At 45.2% G+C, this 21,332-nt stretch overlaps 2 protein-coding genes across 3 annotated transcripts in view; one reads left to right on the top strand and one right to left on the bottom strand.

Annotated features, from left to right (window-relative positions):
• Nucleotides 1-21,332, top strand: part of cmss1 (cms1 ribosomal small subunit homolog) — a 62,996-nt gene that overhangs the window by 15,541 nt on the left and 26,123 nt on the right. The gene's annotated exons all lie outside the window — the stretch shown is intronic.
• LOC115112983 (filamin A-interacting protein 1-like) overlaps nucleotides 1,379-21,332 on the bottom strand; it is a 31,282-nt gene continuing 11,328 nt past the window's right edge. The window contains exons 2-5 of one of the 2 annotated variants that reach the window (XM_029640121.2): nucleotides 20,528-20,713; nucleotides 19,696-19,872; nucleotides 19,312-19,490; nucleotides 1,379-4,519 (exon numbers count right to left, since the gene is read on the bottom strand). In XM_029640121.2, the coding sequence (XP_029495981.2) occupies nucleotides 1,717-4,519; nucleotides 19,312-19,490; nucleotides 19,696-19,872; nucleotides 20,528-20,686 (3,318 nt within the window). In that variant the 5' untranslated portion in view covers nucleotides 20,687-20,713 and the 3' untranslated portion in view covers nucleotides 1,379-1,716. Of the gene's footprint in view, nucleotides 4,520-6,250; nucleotides 6,387-19,311; nucleotides 19,491-19,695; nucleotides 19,873-20,527; nucleotides 20,714-21,332 lie in introns of those variants that run through there. The other variant, XR_003861057.2, reaches the window with a different exon arrangement.

The raw sequence follows: 21,332 nt of genomic DNA, 5'->3' as shown, positions 1-21,332 counted from the left end.
AATATGAACTCCTGCAGAATATTGCATTTCTTGCAGTAACATTATAGAATAAATGTTCATTTTGTCTTGGGAACAGGAGTGGAGAAATTATTTCTTTCAGCGTCTCTTGAGAAAATGTCAATGTGTCTGTAATGTGTTGTCTTTGACAGTAATGCAAGTAGACATTATTTCAACAGCACAAACAACCTGGTCTCAGAGCATTTTGTATTATTCTGTAAGTAAATCGGAGACATTTCATATGATATGTTACAAATTACAATTCATTAGGTGTTAGGGTTAAGTTTAGGAGTTGAAGGGGAAGGGTTTCCTAAAAGGGTTAGCTAACATGCAAAGTAGCTATAAAGTAGGTAAAGTTGCTAATTAACTAAAATGCTAAAGTTGTCCGTGATGAGATTCAAAACAGAACTTTACCGGTGTTGAACTACATTACTAATGCATTCATTCTATCAATTAAGACGTTCTGGTGAGCATCACTTTATTTAGTCTCAAAGGGCAACCGGTTGTGACAGAAGAGAAGCTGCATGTATCTAACTATAGTTGACAAACAATAGTCTACCAAATGTCAGAAATCATAAATTTCCCTACCAAATATCCAAAATGGTTAGCAGAAAGTTGTCTAAATTATGGGTGAAAGTAGCCAGTAGTCTATACGGTCCAGTATGGAGGATCAGCAAAATACATGATTATGGAATTATAATGGTGGATGGAACTATGCAGGTAGCCTAGTTTTGAAGTGATTTGTTTGTCATCCATGATATGCAAAACTGAGCCTGCGTAGACCGCAGTAAATGGGATAAGATGTTTACATGCCACAGTATCCCGTCTAAGATCCGCATATCCCAGGCATCTTATCCGGGTTTAATAACTAATCAAAAGGGAACCATTGTCCTCTCCCAGAAGCTTAGCTGGTGCGTGAAACCCGCACCGCGGGTTTCTCATAACCCGTTTTCTCCCCAATTCCAATCTTGTCTCATCGTTGCAACTCCCCAAAGGGCTTGGGAGGTGAACCCTATGGTACTCCCGATCACGGCTGGTTGTGATACAGCCCGGGATTGAATCCGGGTCTGTAGTGACGCCTCTAGCACTTCAATGCAGTGCTTTAACTGCGCCACTCGGGATAGCCCAAGGATATGATGATTTTTATATGCGTCAACTCAAAATCGGGATACTTAAGTATCCCGATTTAATAGTGGGATATTGGTGCACATGTAAACATTGTCATTGTTTAAGTATTTCACAGTGAATGAGACTCATCAGAAAAATATATAGGCTAACCACGTTTGTTAATTAGGCTAAGTAATATAAATGTATCCTAGACTTATAGTCACATATTAATTAGGAAATGGCCTTTAGTAAATGGACAACAGGGGAAACAACAAAAGAAACCAAACTGTTTTTAATGGTTAAATGTAACAAGGTATAGGGAATTATTAAATGCACATATCAGAAATGTGGGAGGCTATATTTGTAAGTAGTAGTCTTGAATAGATTTAGGTGACCATTTCACATTCAGTGCAGGTGTGAGTCCAGACAGGATTAGATAAGTGCTTTCTCATGCACACAGTTATGTAACAATACACTTATTATGATGATGATGATGATGTGGCTGTTCAGACAGGCTGGTTAGGGCTGATGCTCTGTTGCTTTTCTGGTGAAAGGGACTCAGGGTTGGGTAAGGGAAGCTAGGTCACTAGAGGCTGGATGGAGGTGGGCGTTTCAATTATAAGGGCAACTTACTGTAATGTATGAGGGTCGTGCGACAGGGGTGTTGGCAGGGGTTATGGTGACGCTACTGGTGATCTTGCTGCCGCCTTTGATGTGGCAGCCATTGGTCAGTACTGGCGTCCTTGGTTCCTGTCCGGGGGTGTGGTACGGTCCCCCAGACTGGCTCTGAGTTATACCGTTAATCGACTGGATATAGGGGCTCCCAAGATGGATGTGGATCTTGTTGTCCTCTGTGGTGATGACGCTGGGACCAGTGCTGTTAGACCTCTGGAGCTGCCAACCGTTCCGCCTCTCCGGGCTCACACGAAACATGGCTTGACCTATGACCTCACTGGATTCAAGCGATCCAGTACTGACTGTTACCATCTGGATGGGAGAGCCGGTGTAGTCAGGTGACGCTGACCTGGAGGAGTCTGGGGAGTTTACAGTGATGGGGGTCATGGTGAGAGGGGAGAGGGCTCTTTCAGGGCTGCCAAATCCCTCTGGGGGCAGGGAGCTCTTTGTTCTGGCCACTGGGGAGATGGTAGCGTTTGGGATGATGGTGAATCTCTGTTTTGGTGGGGCTCCGCTGGTGGGGATAACTGCGGTGCTGGTATAGGATGTGGTATTGTCGGCGGTGGGGCTGCTGATCTCCAGTGTGGCCGTGTTATGCCCATGGTCTGGTGTTACCTTGATGTGTAAGGACTGCCCCGGGGTGTGTGCAAGCGTCACATCTCCTTTCTGGACAAAGTTACCCTGTAACAATTTGCCGTTAATGGTATGGGGGTTGTCCTTGTCGTTAGGTGAAAGTTTGCTGAATGGCCTCACATTACTGTTTTGGTGGTTCAAGCTTTCAATGCTTGTTAGCGGAGGCGAGTTGCACTGAAGGTCAAGATCCTCATTTTGATTTGGGTCCTCTCCATCGATCTCCTCATACAGTTTACAGCTGAGCGCCAGCGGAGTCAGGCTCTTGTAGTCAGGTGGCAGGGTGTCTGCGGGCTCCGTCTGCACCTCCTTGGTGGACAGGTGGAGGTCTAAGAAGCGTCTACCAGTCATGCCGGGCCGGAGGCTCTTGCTGACTCGCCGGTACCTGTCCAGCTCATGGGTCAGTCCCTCCATCTCTCTGGCCAGCTCCCTGTTCCTGACCTCCTGCTGGGTCAGCCTCTTCTGCAGGGTAGAGCTGTCCATCTGCACCCGACAGATGGAATCCTCTGTCCCCATCAGCCACTGGACCTTCTCCTTGAGAGCCTCCACCTCCCTTTTGAGGAGGACAGACCTGACCTGCTCCTCCTGAAGTCGACTGAGGAGGAGGTGCTCCTGGTTTTTCTCCTTCTTCTCTGCCAACTGGTACTTAGAGACCTCCTTCCTGGACTCCTCCAGCTCCACTGCCAGGGCCCTGGCTCTCTCCTGCTCCTTGAACCACCTCATCTCCAGGGAATCAAAGTCCTCCTCGGCCTTCATCAGCTCACCCTCCACCACTCCCTTCTGCATGAGTCTCCTGCTCAGTCTGTCTACCTCCTGGGTGAGTTCTTTGACTTTATTCTCTTCTTGTTGGTAGCAGTGGTTAGTGTTGTCCAGCAGGGGGATATTGACTTCTCTACAGAGCTCCCCCCCTTTGACCTCCAGGACCTGAATGATCTTTTTCATGGTGCTAACTTTGCTCTGCAGACCCCCGCTCCTGTCCTCCTCTGCCCTCAGCCTCAACCGCAGCTCGTCCCGGTCTTTTGCCACTCTCTGAATCCTCTCCTCTAGCTCTGCTTTAGACCTCAGTGCCTTGCGGCTCTCCTCAATTAGTTTATCTGTGGCTGTCGACACGCTGTCACGCTCAGCCTGCAGTTTCCCATCCTTCTTCTCCTGGAGTTTCTCTTCTGTTTGCTTGGCTCTCTCGACCATGTTCTTCCTCTCTTCAACCAACACCACTGTGAGTGTTCTCAACTTGGCAAAGTCTAGTCTCAACGCCCCCTCTGATCTTTCCAGCTGGCCCTCGATGACTTCCAGTTCCCTCACCCGCACCTTGAGGGTATTCAGCTCTCCAGACAGCTGCTTTGTGCTGGCCCTCTCCTTCTCCAGGCTTCCCTTCAGTGCACTGCACTCCTGCCTGCTTTTTCCCAGAGCCTCCTCCAGTCTGTCCAAGTCACTGATCCGATCATTCAGCTTGTCCACTTCGGCCTTCAGGCTTCGGCTCTCACTGGACTCCCTCCCCAGTTTGCGGTCTAGGTCCCGGCATTGGTCTCCCATGCGGATCAGCTCCTCGTCGTTTCCTTCCATCTCCACCACTCTCCTCCTCAGCTGTTCCACTTCTGAGAGCAAGCCAGAGGTTGTTGTGCACCCTTCTCCCCTATGGCTTAGCCTATCCCTCAGCTCCTGCAGCTCCTCCTCTGCCCTCTTGAGGGCGCTCCTTGTCCCCTCCAGCTGATCCAGCTGTCGGCTGAGGGCGGCCAACCGCTGACGCAGCTGTCGGTTCTGGGCATCCTCATTGGCCAGTTTGGCCATCATGGCTTCCTGGTTGAGGTGGGAGTGGGAAGCTTGTTCGCGTAACTCTGCTTCCAAGCGAATTACTTTAAGCTCCTGCTCTTTTGCCCTGGAATGGATGGAGTTTAGCTCCTGTTGGGCGTGGCCGTCAATGTCCGTCAGTTCCTGGACACGTTTGCTCTGCTGTGAAAGCTGATCTGTAAGGTGTTGCTGCTCATCAATGACCAACAATGCAAAAGACTTGAGTTTAGTCAGCTCTTCCTTTAAAGCAGAGACTTCTTTCTGGCTCTTTTCCTCCTTTCTTTCCCTATAGGCTTTCTCCTGGATGAGCAGCAGCTTCAGCCTGTAGAAGAGGGAGACAAACAAAATGTAGTTTATATTGAAAGGTGTGGTTTAACTTAGTGATGTAGGCTAACATATTTAAACATCTACAACTAGACTTCTGTTCAAGGTTTACGAGCCTTTACATTCAATTAAGACAATGGCTGCCTGCATTTGTCTCTGAATGCAATGTTTTCCAATGTGGAAGTCCTCCCACACTCTTTTCCCTCTGTCTACTACAGTACACTACTGAGCTGGTGAGCTAACGTTCAGACAGGAAATGTACCATGTCCTTGACGGAGACATAATTTCCTCCCTGTTCCCTGGCCCTCCGTGCTCTCTCTAGGATCAAACTTTGTTCCTAGATGGACAACTGCGTGTTATCCATCTAATTTTCCTCCGGCCTCCATGGCCCTGTGTTTACAAGGATGTTTTGACTGGTGTCACAGATGGTGCTTGGTCAGGGAGCTGTTGGTTAATTAAGGGGTTCCTCTACCCCTTAGTACCCTCTACTGCATCTTGTCCTGCCCGTGTGTGTACCTACTCTGATAGGAATTCTCCCTTGTTCCACAGGCAATTACAGACTGGCTACATTTACAAAGTCCTCCAGGTTTCACCATACACATCGGCATAAACATGTTAGACATAAATACACGCACTTTACACATGCATGCACAGACACACACACTGACATTAGCATGCACAAAGCTGATGCAAGTTGACATATTTTTTAACTTTAATTTCATATTAATTTTTTGTCTTGTGGTTACGGATGCCTATAGTGTTTCTATAGGGCTAGCGTGCAGAGTTACATCATTGAGGAGTTCTGACGTTTTCTGTGAGGTCTTGCATTGATGTATTATGTTTGATTAATTTGCAATGCAATTTAGTAGTTTATTTTCTATAAATATTTGGTTGTTTTTATGAGCATTTTCTTGGCATGTCATAAGTTTTACGACAGTACAGAAATGCTAATGAGCTTGATAACTGTCAGTACTCAATGGGGATTTTCTTACACACACACAAGCCCAAAACACAGCCTAATTCTACAGTAGCTAGACAAACTGGTCACAAAGTTTACCCTTCATTTTGAACTTTTCCATGATTCCTTCATGGAAAAACTGAATGCTGTTCTCTATTAGTGCTATTTAACTTAATACGTTTCAACTTGGCACATCTTCTCACTGAAAATTCCCAAATGATTTATCCCCAACATGGTTCGGAATGCTGTAAAATCCATGCCGGGAGCGTTGTGGGATATGTGAACTGAGTTTGGGATTAGCTCATCGCTCTACCGGTAAATGTGATTAGTGATAGTAACCATACTCAACATTTTGTGTGTCTGTGTGTGAATATGTAGGCTAATGTAGCCTATCATTTCTAGTAATATCAATGAAGAGGAATATTTGATCATGATTTAGCAGCTGTATTACTGTTATAGGCTACCTTTTTCTCTAGACTGGTTGTCTTTTTTCCTAGACTTGTCTGATAAGTCAAATGTATGGGTGCAATTTAATTTGTGTGTTTGACAAATACTTTAAGCCTAATTTAGCATGTTACCATTATTTTGTGTCATAAATCTAGGCTATGTGTAGGCTAATAAGAGCAGAACTAAATCCATCACTGGATAGCTAAATAATTACTTGTAATTTTAGGAGGAATTTGCGGAACCTAAAAGAAGGCTAAACCATTTCACACACTCATACACACTATTCTGTAGCATTTTCCTTAGTTCATCTGGGTTTCTTCCTACCTTATCTGTAACGTCTCGGATCAATTCCTATTCCCTCAGCTCACCCACCTCTCCTTCCCGGCGTTACTCGCAATGTGGGCATTCCAGGCAGAAAACTAACATTATGAGATGTGTTCTCAACACACTCCCAGCCAGACAGCACAGCCCTACAGCACATTACATCATCAACAAGACCTTATAAGGGGCTCTGACAGCCTGTGTGTGTGTGTCTGTGAATGCATTTTGAAAGATGTGTGTTTGTCATGTTTGTTACTTTTTTATCTCTGTATTCAAACATATATATTTGTGTGTTGGATATCAGCCCATTCCAGATGAGGTCATGTTGCAGCCATGCCAGAGGCTGAAGGGAAGGACCGAGGTAGAGAGTGTACTCCGAGAGAGAATGAATGATAGAAGAGGGACCTCACACTCCATCTCAGTTCTAACAAGTTCTTACTTGGCAATGCTCACATTAGTGTAGAGTACAGTAAGGACAGTGCTGTGTGTGTGGAGCTACACGTTTGTGCTAGCCGCTGAGCCTGATAACCTGACTGAGGAATGACATCATCATAGGTCTGCAATCACGTGTGTGTGTGTGTGTGTGGAGCTACACGTTTGTGCTAGCCGCTGAGCCTGATAACCTGACTGAGGAATGACATCATCATAGGTCTGCAATCACGTGTGTGTGTGTGTGTGTGTGTGTGTGTATATGTATGGTCTCTTTCTCTCCATCACCCTCTCTTTCTAATATATGGGACAGATGCATTGTGAGGCCTATGGCAGCTCTAATCCAAAAAAGGTGTTCTATAGGTGTACAGAAATGCTTTCTCCTCAGGAACCCTGGCCGAGGAACAACACGCACGTGTACAAAAAAATACACTGTGCACCACACACAGTACCAGTCAAAAGTTTGGACACTTACTCATTCAAGGGTTTTTCTTTATTTTTACCATTTTTGACATTGTAGAATAATAGCGAAGACATTAAAACAAAGAAATAACACACATGGAATTATGTAGTAACCAAAGAAGTGTTAACCAAATCAAAATATATTTGAGATTCTTCAAGAAGCCACCCTTTGCCTTGATGACAGCTTTGCACACTATTGGAATTCTCTCAACCAGCGTCACCTGGAATGCTTTTCCAACAGTCTTGAAGAAGTTCCCACATATGCTGAGCACTTGTTGGCTGCTTTTCCTTCACTCTACAGTCCAACTCATCCCAAACCATCTCAATTGGGTTGAAGTCGGGTGATTCTGGAGGCCAGGTCATCTGATGGAGCACTCCATCACTCTTCTTCTTGGTAAAATACCCCTTACACAGCCTGGAGGTGTGTTGGGTCATTGTCCTGTTGAAAACAAATGATAGTCCCACTAAACGCAAACCAGGTGAGATGGCGTATCGCTGCAGAATGCTGTGGTAGCCATGCTGGTTAAATGTGTCTTGAATTCTAAATAAATCATAGACAGTGTCACCAGTAAAGCACCATCACACCTCCTCCTCAATGCTTCACAGTGGGAACCATACATGCGGAGATCATCAGTTCACCTACTCTGCGTCTCACAAAGACACAGCAGTTGGAACCAAAAATCTCACATTTGGACTAGCCAGACCAAAGGACAGATTTCCACTGATCTAATGTTCGTTGCTCGTGTTTTTTTGGCCCAAGCAAGTCTCTTCTTCTTATTGGTGTCCTTTAGTAGTGATTTCTTTGCAGCAATTCAACCATGAATGGTCTGCCTAACCACTAGGCAGGGTAGCCTAGTGGTTAGAGCATTGGACTAGTAACCGAAAGATTGCAAGTTCAAATCCCCGAGCTGACAAGGTACAAATCTGTCGTTCTGCCCCTGAACAGGCAGTTACCCCACTCTTCCTAGAAAATAACAATTTGTTCTTAACTGACTTGCCTAGTTAAATAAAGGTAAAATAAGAGATGTCTGTTACTTGAAGTCTGAAGCATTTATTTGGGCTGCAATTTGTGTGGCTGGTAACTCTAATGAACTTATCCTCTGCAGCAGAGGTAACTTCCTTTTCCTGTGTCGGTCCTCATGAGAGCCAGTTTCATCATGGCACTTGATGGTAATTGCAAATGCACTTGAAGAAACTTACGAAGGAACATTTCAAGAACTTTGAGTCTTAAAGTAATGATGGACTGTCGTTTCTCTTTGCTTATTTGAGCTGTTCTTGCCATAATACGGACTTGGTCTTTTATCGAATAAGGCTATCTTCTGTATACCACCCCTACCATGTCACAACAAAACTGATTGGCTCAAATACAAATGAACTTTTATGAATGCACACCTGTTAATTGAAATGCATTCCAAGTGACTACCTTATGAAGCTGGTTGAGAGAATGCCAAGTTTGCAAAGCTGTCACCAAGGCAAGGGGTGGCTACTGTGAAGAACCCCATATAAAATATATTTTGGTTAAACTTTTTTTTTTGTGGTTATTACACGATTCCATATGTGTTATTTCATTGTTTTGACGTCTTCACTATTATTCTATAATGTAGGAAGTTTTTAAAAAAAATAAAGAAAACCCTTGAATAAGTGTGTCCAAACTTTTGACTGGTACTGTACATGTGGTTACATGTTCTCAAAAACACATACTCTTACATACACTGAGTGTACAAAACATTAGGAACACCTTCCTAATATTGAGTTGCACCCCACCCCCCTTTTGCCCTCAGAACAGCCTCAATTCGTCAGTTCATGGACTACAAGGTGTCAAAAGCATTCCACAGGGATACTGGCCCATGTTGACTCCAAACCTTTTCACAGTTGTCAAGTTGGCAGGATGTCCTTTGGGTGGTGGACCATTCTTGATACACATGGGAAACTGTTGAGCATGTAATACCCAGCAGCGTTGCAGTTCTTGACACAATCCAACTGGTGCTCCTGGCACCTATTACCATACCCCTTTCAAACGCACTTAAGTATTTTTTTTGTCTTGCCCATTCACCCTCTGAATGGCACACACGAACAATCCATTTCTCAAGGCTTCTCCATGTTCACTGATTCGAAGTGGATTTAACAATAAAGGATCATAGCTTTCACCTGGTCGACCCTTGTCATGGATAGAGCAGGTATTTTGTACACTCTGTTGTATACTGAGACACGCACTCAAACACACACTTACATATACTGACACATACATATACTGATATCTCCCCCTTATTCACTCACAGAAAGATGCATTAGGAGCGCTCTCTGTTCCTCATGGGAACTGTTGCTCTAGAGGAATACAGCATTGTGGCTAAACACTCAATCTACTCTGAAGAGGAAATGGATGTTTCTCCCTTTTGTTTTTACAGGGGGGGGGGGGTGAAATATGTCCCCTGTGACATGCCGTCATCACACAAGCATTTCCAAAACCGCCTGAAGGCCCCCAGTTCCCTGGAGATGTCACTATTTATAGAAGGGACTGTTGGTGAGTGTGTATGTTTGCGAATTCGTCAACATAGGACTAAAACTCTGGCCATTGACCCCCCCACACACACACACACACACACACACGAGGAAGTCGCTCATGTGACATCCATTAAACGTGGACCAATCTGATTAGCAGCATGTGGCTCCAATTCCAGTATGCTACAACGCTGTAATAGCCATGATTCTTTCAGGTTGTAGTTTAGTCTGACGGTAGGAACTACTGGATGTTGTGTTACTACTGTTGCTTCCTAAGTGTGTTCGCTAGAGACGGAGCTTTTTACATTTGATTTCTATAACCCGTTGCTGCAAAACTTTGCCTGGACCATTAGCCTAGGCGTTTTACCTGTTCAGGCCCCATGGTCAGGGAAACACTCCTGTTCCTACCTAAAGAGTACTGTAAAACTTTGCCCTGGACCATTAGCCTAGGCGTTTTACCTGTTCAGGCCCCATGGTCAGGGAAACACTCCTGTTCCTACCTAAAGAGTACTGTAAAACTTTGCCCTGGACCATTAGCCTAGGCGTTTTACCTGTTCAGGCCCCATGGTCAGGGAAACACTCCTGTTCCTACCTAAAGAGTACTGTAAAACTTTGCCCTGGACCATTAGCCTAGGCGTTTTACCTGTTCAGGCCCCATGGTCAGGGAAACACTCCTGTTCCTACCTAAAGAGTACTGTAAAACTTTGCCCTGGACCATTAGCCTAGGCGTTTTACCTGTTCAGGCCCCATGGTCAGGGAAACACTCCTGTTCCTACCTAAAGAGTACTGTAGAACTTTGCCTGGACCATTAGCCTAGGCGTTTTACCTGTTCAGGCCCCATGGTCAGGGAAACACTCCTGTTCCTAAAGAGTACTGCATAATAAATTATTTGGAAACGGAAGGATTTAGGTGCGGATCAGACAGTGCTCCTCATTCAATCCACAGCCCTGTAAATACTTCAGGAAGACGTTGTTCCTTCCTTGAAGTAGCCTATACGCCCTGACATCACTGGATAGGAGAAAGCTATGTAATTGAAGCCTTGCCGATCGAGACACATATAAATCCTAGGAAGGGAGGAAGAGGGAAGGGAGGAAGTATTTTTGAAAGTATTCAGAGGACCACTAACTCTAAGCACAGGGTTTAATGGGATCCTGTTTCCCTTCAAGGAGGGTCTGGCTGCGTCATTGCCTGTCCACAATTACACGGATGATTGGAGCCCTCAAAGGCATTTCCAGGAAAGCCCTCAAACATGGCTTCCTCGTAGTAGGCCTGTTATGAGAAGAGCTCTCGCTCTCAATTCAATTTACTTTATTGGCTTGACGTAACAATGAACATATTGCCAAAGCTTACTTTGGATATTTACAATATGAAAATAATAAGAATCTAAATTGTCAACGGGACGACAGTAACAACAATAACCAAGGGCCAAAATAACCATACATTCAACAATAAGTATACAGTAGAGGACATGTGCAGGTTGGTTGGTCTGTCAGACACTGTCCCTCATCTTATGCCAGGCAGCAATGTAGTGTGCTGCCAACCCACAACCTGTCCTCCCCCATCAGGACGGGCAGCCTACTCTTATCAGAGAGGTCTTTGAAACCTTGAATAAGGGTTTCAAATTTGGATAAATGACACTCAATTGTTTTTATATTTTTTACATTTTGTCATGTTGTTTCTCTCTTTCTGTCTCTCTTTCTCTTCTTTCTCTTGGTCTCTCTTTCTGTCTTCCTCTCTCCCTCTTCTTTGTCTCTCTCTTGGTCTCTCGCCTTCTCTCTCAATTCAAGGGCTTTATTGGCATGGGAAACATATGTTAACATTGCCAAAGCAAGTGAAGTAAATAATAAACACAAGTGAAATGAACAATACAAATGAACAGTAAACATTACACTCAGAAGTTCCAAAAGAATAAAGACATTTCAAATGTCATATTATGTCTATACACAGTGTTGTAACGATGTGCAAATAGTTAAAGTACAAAATGGAAAATAAGTAAACATATATTTACAATGGTGTTTGTTCTTCACTGGTTGACCTTTTCTTGTGGTAACAGGTCACAAATCTTGCTGCTGTGATGGCACACTATGGTATTTCACCCAGTAGATATGGGAGTTTATCAAAATTGGATTTGTTTTCGAATACTTTGTAGATCTCTCGCCTTCTTTCCACTGTTTGAGAGGTAGAATTTGTAGACATTTAGAGAATTGTTTTGAACCACGGTTGATGAGTTCACCAGTTGGCCAGCACTTGATCCCGTTCCAGGGTCATTTAGAAGGCTGAGCAGATATGCACAGTGAACCGCTGTTCACTAGTTATCGTACACTGCCGTAGCTGTGTGTTTTCCACTCTACTTAACATAATACTAGAACTCAGGCGATTGGACAGAATGCTTTTTAAACAACACTTGTGACTTTAATGAAACCGATAGATGTTTGTACAATGCAGTATCTGTTTGTAATTATCTATATGTACGTGTCTTTTGTCCCTGCCAGTGGTAGTAGTCCTTAGTCAGCAGTGGGTGTGTATCTGGGCTTTTACTCCATCAGTGTTGCGCCTGTCAAGGGCTCCCTGTAGTCCTAAATGCCTCTAATCTGCTCTCTTCCTAATTAGATCCAACTCTCCATCGAGTCATGTCATGCCAAACTTCTCCACAGGGTGTTCACTTGTGATTTAGAACTGCTCTGTGTTTGTGACTAAACTATTGCGTGGTTTGGGACTGTGTATTTTGAGCTTGGTACGGTCCAGAGCCTGTCCTCAGAGTCCTCTACGCAAGGCAACTGAATGAGCCCAGCAGTTCAGACTATGGATGCACATGTTTTTGCCTGTATCAAGTCATTAACCAATATCTTAGACCATACTAGTAGTAATCTGAATGAACCAAGCAGTTTAGACCGACAGAGTGAGTTTGCAGTGAGAGATCCCCACATCCCGTACACATTACATCCCGTACACATTACTGGCTGGGCTGATGGATGCATAAGCATGTTGGACGGACAGAACAGCTGGCTGTTTCCATGACGACTCGGCCAAGTTTACAGTGTCCAGTCTCTCGGGACGAGCAAGCAAAACATTTTGTTCGGTGTCTAACCCAGCACTGATTTAAGAGGGGGAAATCCTTTCTCACTCACTCATCTTTCCCTCTGCCTTGGGGACTTGGAGTGCCCATCGGTTGTTAGGTGATGATGCCATGCTTTGATGAGATCATCTGATCAATAACTATCATCATTTTGGGGACAGGCGTTTGAGATCACGAAAGAGTTGGGGACGTTTGGGGTGTGACCGAGTCCTGTAGAATGCACGTGTGTGTGCGCTGAACATCTGTGTGTGACAGACCCTACTGTCTAACACGGTCCAGTTCAGAGTGAATGACAGGTCCTACTGTCTGTAACACAGTCCAGTTCCGAGTGAATGATGACAGGCCCGTGTGCCAAATGGCTTATTTGCATATAGCCCTACTGTAGCTCTGATTGGCTATGGTGTAACGGTCTGTGTAGAGTCTGGTGCTGGACAAGACTGACACAATCTTTCCCACTCTATACTGATATAGAATTTTCACTTGCCTTACTCTACATCATTTCCAAACAGTTCATGAAAGTGTGAAAATGACCATATCTAAGTGCTTGCTTCTCAAATGTAAGAAATTAGTCCTATTCTTTCTGGGGGTGTATATGAACAGATTTTGATAAGATTTCATGTCCCTAAAATGCTGTCAATTTGAAGTATAACTATAAGAAATCTAAGATGTGCCAAATATATTCTATCCAGTTTAAAGCTCCAGCATTTGGTTAGCAAGGTTAAGATCAAGCTTCTTGGTTGCAAAAGAGACATTCTAGCCTGAGGACCAGTCTCTTTAACTAACAGTTGATCCTGATTCAATGACCCTCACAGCTATCCTCCAATCACAACGATTTTCCAAATATTTGGAACTATATCACTTTTTTTTTCCTCCATAGAACATGCTGGTATCCGGTTGCTAAGCAATTGTTTTGTTTGTCCAGATGAAACCAGCTAGCTCATGCCTTAATTCTCAAACTAAATACATACTGCAATTCCAACCACAAAACCTCTTTGCTTTGATTTTAAGCATCAAAATACTATCCTAGCTAACAGCTAAAGGTTTATTTTTTACTTTATGTTGATGTTATTTCCAACAACCAATTCCTCCATAAATCCTGAGATTTGCCAAAAGACCAGTCACTTAGGCAATGAAATGGAGTGGCAAGGAATGTACTGTTAGCCAAAAAGACTGGTACCCAGAATAGAGACATTCAATCCCCTCCTGGATCAATATCCCTGTTGCCTAAATAGTTTTTATTTATAAAATAAAGTGAAATATCGGCCCTTGTGTGGGCTTCAGGTATTACTGTGCTATGCCCCCCACCCCTATCCTTTCGACCAATCGATTGGTTGATATTTTTAAATGTGTATTTTTCCATATTTAAACACACCGTGTTTTAATAAAATCAACTATATGCACTGAGCTTGTCTGATACTTTAAGCACACTGTTTGAAATAATGAAGACACACAATTTACTCGAGGTAGCCCGGCGGGAATTGATTTGGGCCGGGCTTGGACTTGCAGAGCAGTGTAAAAAAAGAAATCAAACATTTATTTAAAAAAGGACAGCGGGTGCCTGTGTGACTGGCACATGTTGTCTCTCTGTCCTCCCTCCTGCAGTGACCAGGGACCACAGCACATCAGCAGTGTTTGTGTGATTGTCTCTCTGTCCTCCCTGTTGCAGTGACCAGGGACCACAGCACAGCAGCAGTGTTTGTGTGATTGTCTCTCTGTCCTCCCTCCTGCAGTGACCAGGGACCACAGCACATCAGCAGTGTTTGTGTGATTGTCTCTCTGTCCTCCCTCCTGCAGTGACCAGGGACCACAGCACAGCAGCAGTGTTTGTGTGATTGTCTCTCTGTCCTCCCTCCTGCAGGGACCACAGCACAGCAGCAGTGTTTGTGTGATTGTCTCTCTGTCCCCCCTCCTGCAGCGACCAGGGACCACAGCACAGCAGCAGTGTTTGTGTGATTGTCTCGCTGTCCTCCCTCCTGCAGCGACCAGGGACCACAGCACAGCAGCAGTGTTTGTGTGATTGTCTCTCTGTCCTCCCTCCTGCAGTGACCAGGGACCACAGCACAGCAGCAGTGTTTGTGTGATTGTCTCTCTGTCCTCCCTGTTGCAGTGACCAGGGACCACAGCACAGCAGCAGTGTTTGTGTGATTGTCTCTCTGTCCCCCTCCTGCAGCGACCAGGGACCACAGCACAGCAGCAGTGTTTGTGTGATTGTCTCTCTGTCCTCCCTCCTGCAGCGACCAGGGACCACAGCACAGCAGCAGTGTTTGTGTGATTGTCTCGCTGTCCTCCCTCCTGCAGCGACCAGGGACCACAGCACAGCAGCAGTGTTTGTGTGATTGTCTCTCTGTCCTCCCTCCTGCAGTGACCAGGGACCACAGCACAGCAGCAGTGTTTGTGTGATTGTCTCTCTGTCCTCCCTCCTGCAGCGACCAGGGACCACAGCACAGCAGCAGTGTTTGTGTGATTGTCTCTCTGTCCTCCCTCCTGCAGTGACCACAGCACAGCAGCAGTGTTTGTGTGATTGTCTCTCTGTCCTCCCTCCTGCAGTGACCAGGGACCACAGCACAGCAGCAGTGTTTGTGTGATTGTCTCTCTGTCCTCCCTCCTGCAGTGACCACAGCACAGCAGCAGTGTTTGTGTGATTGTCTCTCTGTCCTCCCTCCTGCAGTGACCAGGGACCACAGCACAGCAGCAGTGTTTGTGGCCACAGTCTGTGTTGCTGAAGCTGCAACATGATTACAACCATTTCTAGTTTCTTGTGTTTTTTTCTCTGACTGAAAAGTTAACTTAGCGAAATCCCTAGTTTGTTTAGTCAAAACATTCCCTATTCCCTATTCCCTCAGCCCTTGCTCTCTTTAGGTGACACATGTATGCATCACATGCCCGTGGCCAATAGGGCCTGACCTATAGCATATCATAATCACATCAATAAATTGGTTATAAACAAACTCCAACACCATAATATGTGACAGCTTAATAGATATGAAGGATGTGAAAAAAACTGGTTGCTCAGGAGGGAAAGGGGAAGTCTGATGTGTGGAAGACATTTTACTTAGTTGTGGAGGATGGTTTTAGGAGGAAACGTTACATAGGTGCTGTTAAATTACAATATAAAAACACAATTCTGACTGTTTGGAACAATGTAAACAACACTAAAGTGGGTGTTCTAACAAAAAAAAAGTTTTATTTGGGAATGCAATTGCTGACATGTTGCAGTTTATTTATTATTTAGGCTAATTGTTCAAGGATCGTTTCATTTTAAAACTAAAATGCTTTATTGCATTTCAAAGCATGAGTGACTCATATTTTGAAATATAGGCCTAAGTAAGTTACGGTATTAAGACGGCTAAACAGGATGTGCTCTTAGTCCTACTGTATAGCTCGATTTTGGCTCTACAAGTCTACTATACTAAACCTACTTATGACGATGAAGAAGGAAAGAAATTCCACAAATCAACTTTTAACAAGGCACACCTGTTAATTGAAATGCATTCCAGGTGACTACCTCATGAGGCTGGTTGAGAGAATGCAAAGCTGTCAAGGCAAAGGGTGGCTACTACTTGATTCCATCTGTGTTATTTCATAGTTTTGATGTCTTCACTATTATTCTACATTGTAGAAAATAGTAAAAAAATAAAGAAAAACCTGGAATGAGTAGGTGTTCCAAACTTTTGACTGGTACTGTATATGTGGATGATTTCTAAAGCCAGGCACATTTAACAGCTAGGCTATTGATTACAGACCTAATTCAATTGGTTTCCCCTCTCCTCACTTTTCTTATACAAAAAGTCAGTCTGTTTTCTCCTCTCCTCACTAAACTATTCGCGACTATAGAAGTCTGTCAACCAACAGCCTTATTGACCGGTGGGGGGGGTCAGGATACCCCGGTATGGTACAGAAACTACCGGTGGGGGGCCTCAGGATACCCCGGTATGGTACAGAAACTACCGGTGGGGGGCCTCAGGATACCCCGGTATGGTACAGAAACTACCGGTGGGGGGCCTCAGGATACCCCGGTATGGTACAGAAACTACCGGTGGGGGGCCTCAGGATACCCCGGTATGGTACAGAAACTACCGGTGGGGGGCCTCAGGATACCCCGGGATGGTACAGAAACTACCGGTGGGGGGCCTCAGGATACCCCGGGATGGTACAGAAACTACCGGTGGGGGGGCCTCAGGATACCCCGGGATGGTACAGAAACTACCGGTGGGGGGGCCTCAGGATACCCCGGGATGGTACAGAAACTACCGGTGGGGGGGCCTCAGGATACCCCGGGATGGTACAGAAACTACCGGTGGGGGGGCCTCAGGATACCCCGGGATGGTACAGAAACTACCGGTGGGGGGGCCTCAGGATACCCCCGTATGGTACAGAAACGGTATGAACATCTGGATCCCGCCCAACACTAGATCATGCTATAACGCGCTGAGATTACATCATCCATCTCTTTCATTTTCCAGAGGATGGGGAAAGAGGGAGGGAAGGGGGGACCGATATTAAGTGGATGTCTTTGAACCCCCGAGTGGATGAATTGAGAGAATGAGGAAGAGAGATTTAAGAGGAGATGAGTGGGAGACATTCCTCACTGAGGCACTGAATATTATGAGAGGGAGAGAGAGACTTAAGATCAGTGTGTTAATTACGCAGAAGATGGGATTGAGTGATGATTAAAGAGAGCAAGAGAGATGAAGGGCAGATTAAATTTGAGATACGTTCCCTGCTCAGTGTCATCTCCTACTTCCAGTATTTACTTTTCCACCTCCAGCACTAACAACCATGTGTAGTCTCTTGTCAAGGTGTAGACATTTTGTCTCTTGCTGTAATGTTTGAGAGTGCCACAGACCCGATGTCCAACCTTCTCTCTGTCAAGCTCCAGGGAGTAGCCTGTTTATTTTTAGAAAGGGAGAGAAGCCGAGAGGATAAGTAATGCAGTAAAGATGGTCTGATTGAAGGAGTGTCTAATATCAAAGATAAACATGTGAGGCTTAGAAGTGCCTGTGTGGGGCCTCCCGGGTGGCGCAGTGGTCTAGGGCACCGCATCGCAGTGCTAGCTGTTCCACGAGAGACTCTGGGTTCGAACCCAGGCTCTGTCGCAGCCGGCCGCGACCGGGGGGTCCATTGGGCAACGCACAATTGGCCTAGCGTCGTCCGGGTTAGGGAGGGATATCCTTGTCTCATTGCGCACTAGCTTCTCCTGTGGTGGTCCGGGCGCAGTGCATGCTAACCAGTTGCCAGTTGCACGGTGTTTCCTCCGACACATTGGTGCGACTGGCTTCCGGGTTGGATGCGCACTGTGTTAAGAAGCAGTGCGGCTTGGTTGGGTTGTGTATCGGAGGATGGCATGGCTTTCGACCTTTTTCTCTCCCGAGCCCATACGGGAGTTGTAGCGATGAGACAAGATACTACTAAAAACTATTGGATACCACGAAAGGGGGGTAAAATGTAGAAATAAATAAAGAAGAGTGTGTGATCTCACTCTTTTAGAATGTTCTCAGTTCACCTGCATATGAGGGAGAGAGAGATAAGCACTTTATACCTCAGGGGTCAAGTTATAGTTCAGAAATCTGCATTTTCAAAGCGCAAATCTGCATTTAGACAGTTTCACCTATATTTATATTTATATTATATTTTTTTATTCAATAGAGTGATCAGGGGCAACTAGTGTTCATTCACAGAAAATACATTAGTGCAACACATCAGGAAGACAAAGCTTCATTTTCATCAGATGATCATAGAAGTGCAACACTATTTGGCTAGCAGCCACAAGTGAACAAGCTGAACATGGTCATCATATTTATAGTGTTTATCATAGGAAATGTAGCAGGTTACATTCTTCCTAATGTTTAGTTTGAAGTTAATCTTGCATTTTACCAGAGAAAAGTGTACAGCTCAGTCAGAGCACTGTCTGCTGGTAGAATAACCATTCATTAAGTTATGTGAGCAGAGAAGTGCGACAAGCACAAAATTAGTTAATGCTGAGGAGAAATTACAATAAGAAGCATTTTAGAGCTGTGTTTACAAAACGCAGCAAGGTATTTTTTTACGTGTGAAAAAGGCATAATTCTGCATTAACACAACCCCTGTCCTCTTGCCTGTCCTATGCCTACAATGAGCTCTTGGAAGAGATCAAGTAGAGAAATGATAGACTGGTTAGCTGACGACAACGCCAGGAAAACGATGCATGCACTTCAAAGGGTCAGAAGACTGTGTGTAGTGACTCTGTGTGTAGTGACTATGTGTGTAGTGACTCTGTGTGTAGTGACTCTGTGTGTAGTGACTCTGTGTGTAGTGACTCTGTGTGTAGTGACTCTGTGTGTAGTGACTCTGCGTGTAGTGACTCTGCGTGTAGTGACTCTGCTTGTAGTGACTCTGCGTGTAGTGACTCTGCGTGTAGTGACTCTGCGTGTAGTGACTCTGCGTGTAGTGACTCTGCGTGTAGTGACTCTGGATGGCCAGATAGCTAGCAACAAATGACAAGATGCCATGTGGGGAATCCTAAGTGCCTTGTTTGAACTTGCTCTTGATACCATGTCTTGTTTTGACTTAATATGACTAAAATGTGCTAGTTAGCGAGGGGCTGGTCAGTGTCACTGACCTCTCTCGGTCCTGCTCCAGTAGGCAGGTCAGGTCGTCGCTGCGCTGCATGAAGGCGTGGTGCTGCTCGTCCTGCTCCTCCAGCCTGCAGAGGGCGCCACCATGGGAACGCTCCACCTGCAGCAGCTGCTCCAGCATCCGCCTGTAGCTCTGGTTCCCAGTCTCCACCAACCGGTCCAGCTAACTCAGAGCGAGAGACGGACATGAAGACTAGGCTAAACTTAAAACACTGTGGTTCTCATTGTGTCGTTTGAAACTGTCAATGGGTTAAATATGTTGGTTGGTTTATCATTCGCTATCTCTACTACAAACCCATGGCTCAAAGCATACACACTCCTAAGTTTGACTGATGGCTTTAATAGAAATAGGGTTTATAGCCTGTTACCTCAGCCATGGGTTTCTCATAGACATCCTGCTGTTGGGCCTCAGAAGCCTGGTCCTGGAGTGAGTCTCTCTGCAGGGCTCGAAGCACCTCTCCTGTGGTGACAAAGCCATACTGGGCCTCCAGCAGAGCCAGATCCATTTTCTCTGCTTTCAGGACCGTGATCACCTCATCTCTTGCCTGGTGAGATGGATAGATATAATAAAAATGGAGGGATGAAGAATGAAAGAGATGAAGAGATTGGACTCCCAACAGAAGGAGAAAATCTGTCCTATACAGCTGTGGTGTAGGCTGTGTTTGTCATGCTCTGTGAGGCATGTCTCAGAGTGTTTTTCCCATGGTTTTAGACAGTCACAATAGGCTCCTCTGTTAGTCTGAATCATTCTGTCTCTACAGCTCAAATACAGCTGAGCTCAAAGTTTAGAACAAATGTCCCAGTGATGACGTCAATGCGTGATGTATGACGGTTACCACAGCCACAATCATAAACCTTGCCTATTTCTACATTTTCTCTTATTAAAATGGGATTTGAAACCTAACCTTAACCACACTGCTAACCTTATTCCTAACCTTAAATTAAGACCAAAAAGCAAATTTGTACGCCATAGCCAATTCTGACTTTGCGGCTGTTGTATCTAGTGGAAACAATGTACGTCTCGCATTTTTACTTATACGGATTTGACCAAATTGTGGTTTTGTCTGAGCTATAGCCTCGTACGACCATCCTGATCTGGTGAGCTTACAGAGCGCAGCGGTCATGACTGGATCAGGCTAATAGGTTAACTCCACTTCTATAAACCTAGGTCCAGATACACTAGGACTGGTCTGTCCTCACCTGCAGCTCTCCCTCCATTATACCGAGGAGGAACACAAGGTCATCCCTGGACAGGTCTTTCCCCCTCTCTCCTCCCATGCTGTCCCTCAGGACAGTGCCCTTGAGAGGGTCTAGGTGGGCCACGGAGTTCTGTGAACCATAGCTGTTCCGGGCAGCCATGTTATAGCTGTTGCTATGGGGACGCACCTGCGAGGGAGAGAGGGGTAGTGAGAGATTTAGGGACATGGAGAGGAAGTGTGAGAGGGAGAGAGTAAAGGGAGGTTATTGCAGTGACGGGGACAGAGGTTTCATTTGAAGCTGTGCACTCAAGTAGGCCTTGTTTGAATGAACTAGTGCCTGTGTGTATCAGTTACAGCTTTAATGACTTTTTATTACAGCTGATGTAAACAGTGAGGTACGTAGTCATAACCAGCCGCCCAGGGCTTAAAAGATAGGCAAGCATGCTTGCTTATGTTTCTCAGGCCATCTATAGTTTCTCTGTTAGCACATAATTGACTGGGGGGGCTGGCTGTCTGCTTGACCAAGGGCTTAATTACAGACCATATGAACTGCCGGTCTGTCTCTCTGTGTGTGGATGTGTGTCCTCAACAGGTTACAGCAACGGCAAACAATGCTGGTCCAACCGCAGAATATCCTTTTAATCAAGTAGGCCCAACAGTATGTCTGTACATACTCATTTAGAAGGAGTAACATTAAAGCATCTGAGAGAATCATACTAATACCCAGCCAAAGCATTCTATGTTTAGAATTTAAGGGTCACGCACATCACGAGCCAGTAGGTGAGCTCATACACAGAACACACACG

The sequence above is a fragment of the Oncorhynchus nerka genome, linkage group LG3, assembly GCF_034236695.1.
Source record: "Oncorhynchus nerka isolate Pitt River linkage group LG3, Oner_Uvic_2.0, whole genome shotgun sequence".
Lineage (NCBI taxonomy): Eukaryota > Metazoa > Chordata > Actinopteri > Salmoniformes > Salmonidae > Oncorhynchus > Oncorhynchus nerka.
Note: the sequence above shows the minus strand (reverse complement) of the source record. Positions and strands in the feature narration are given on the sequence as shown.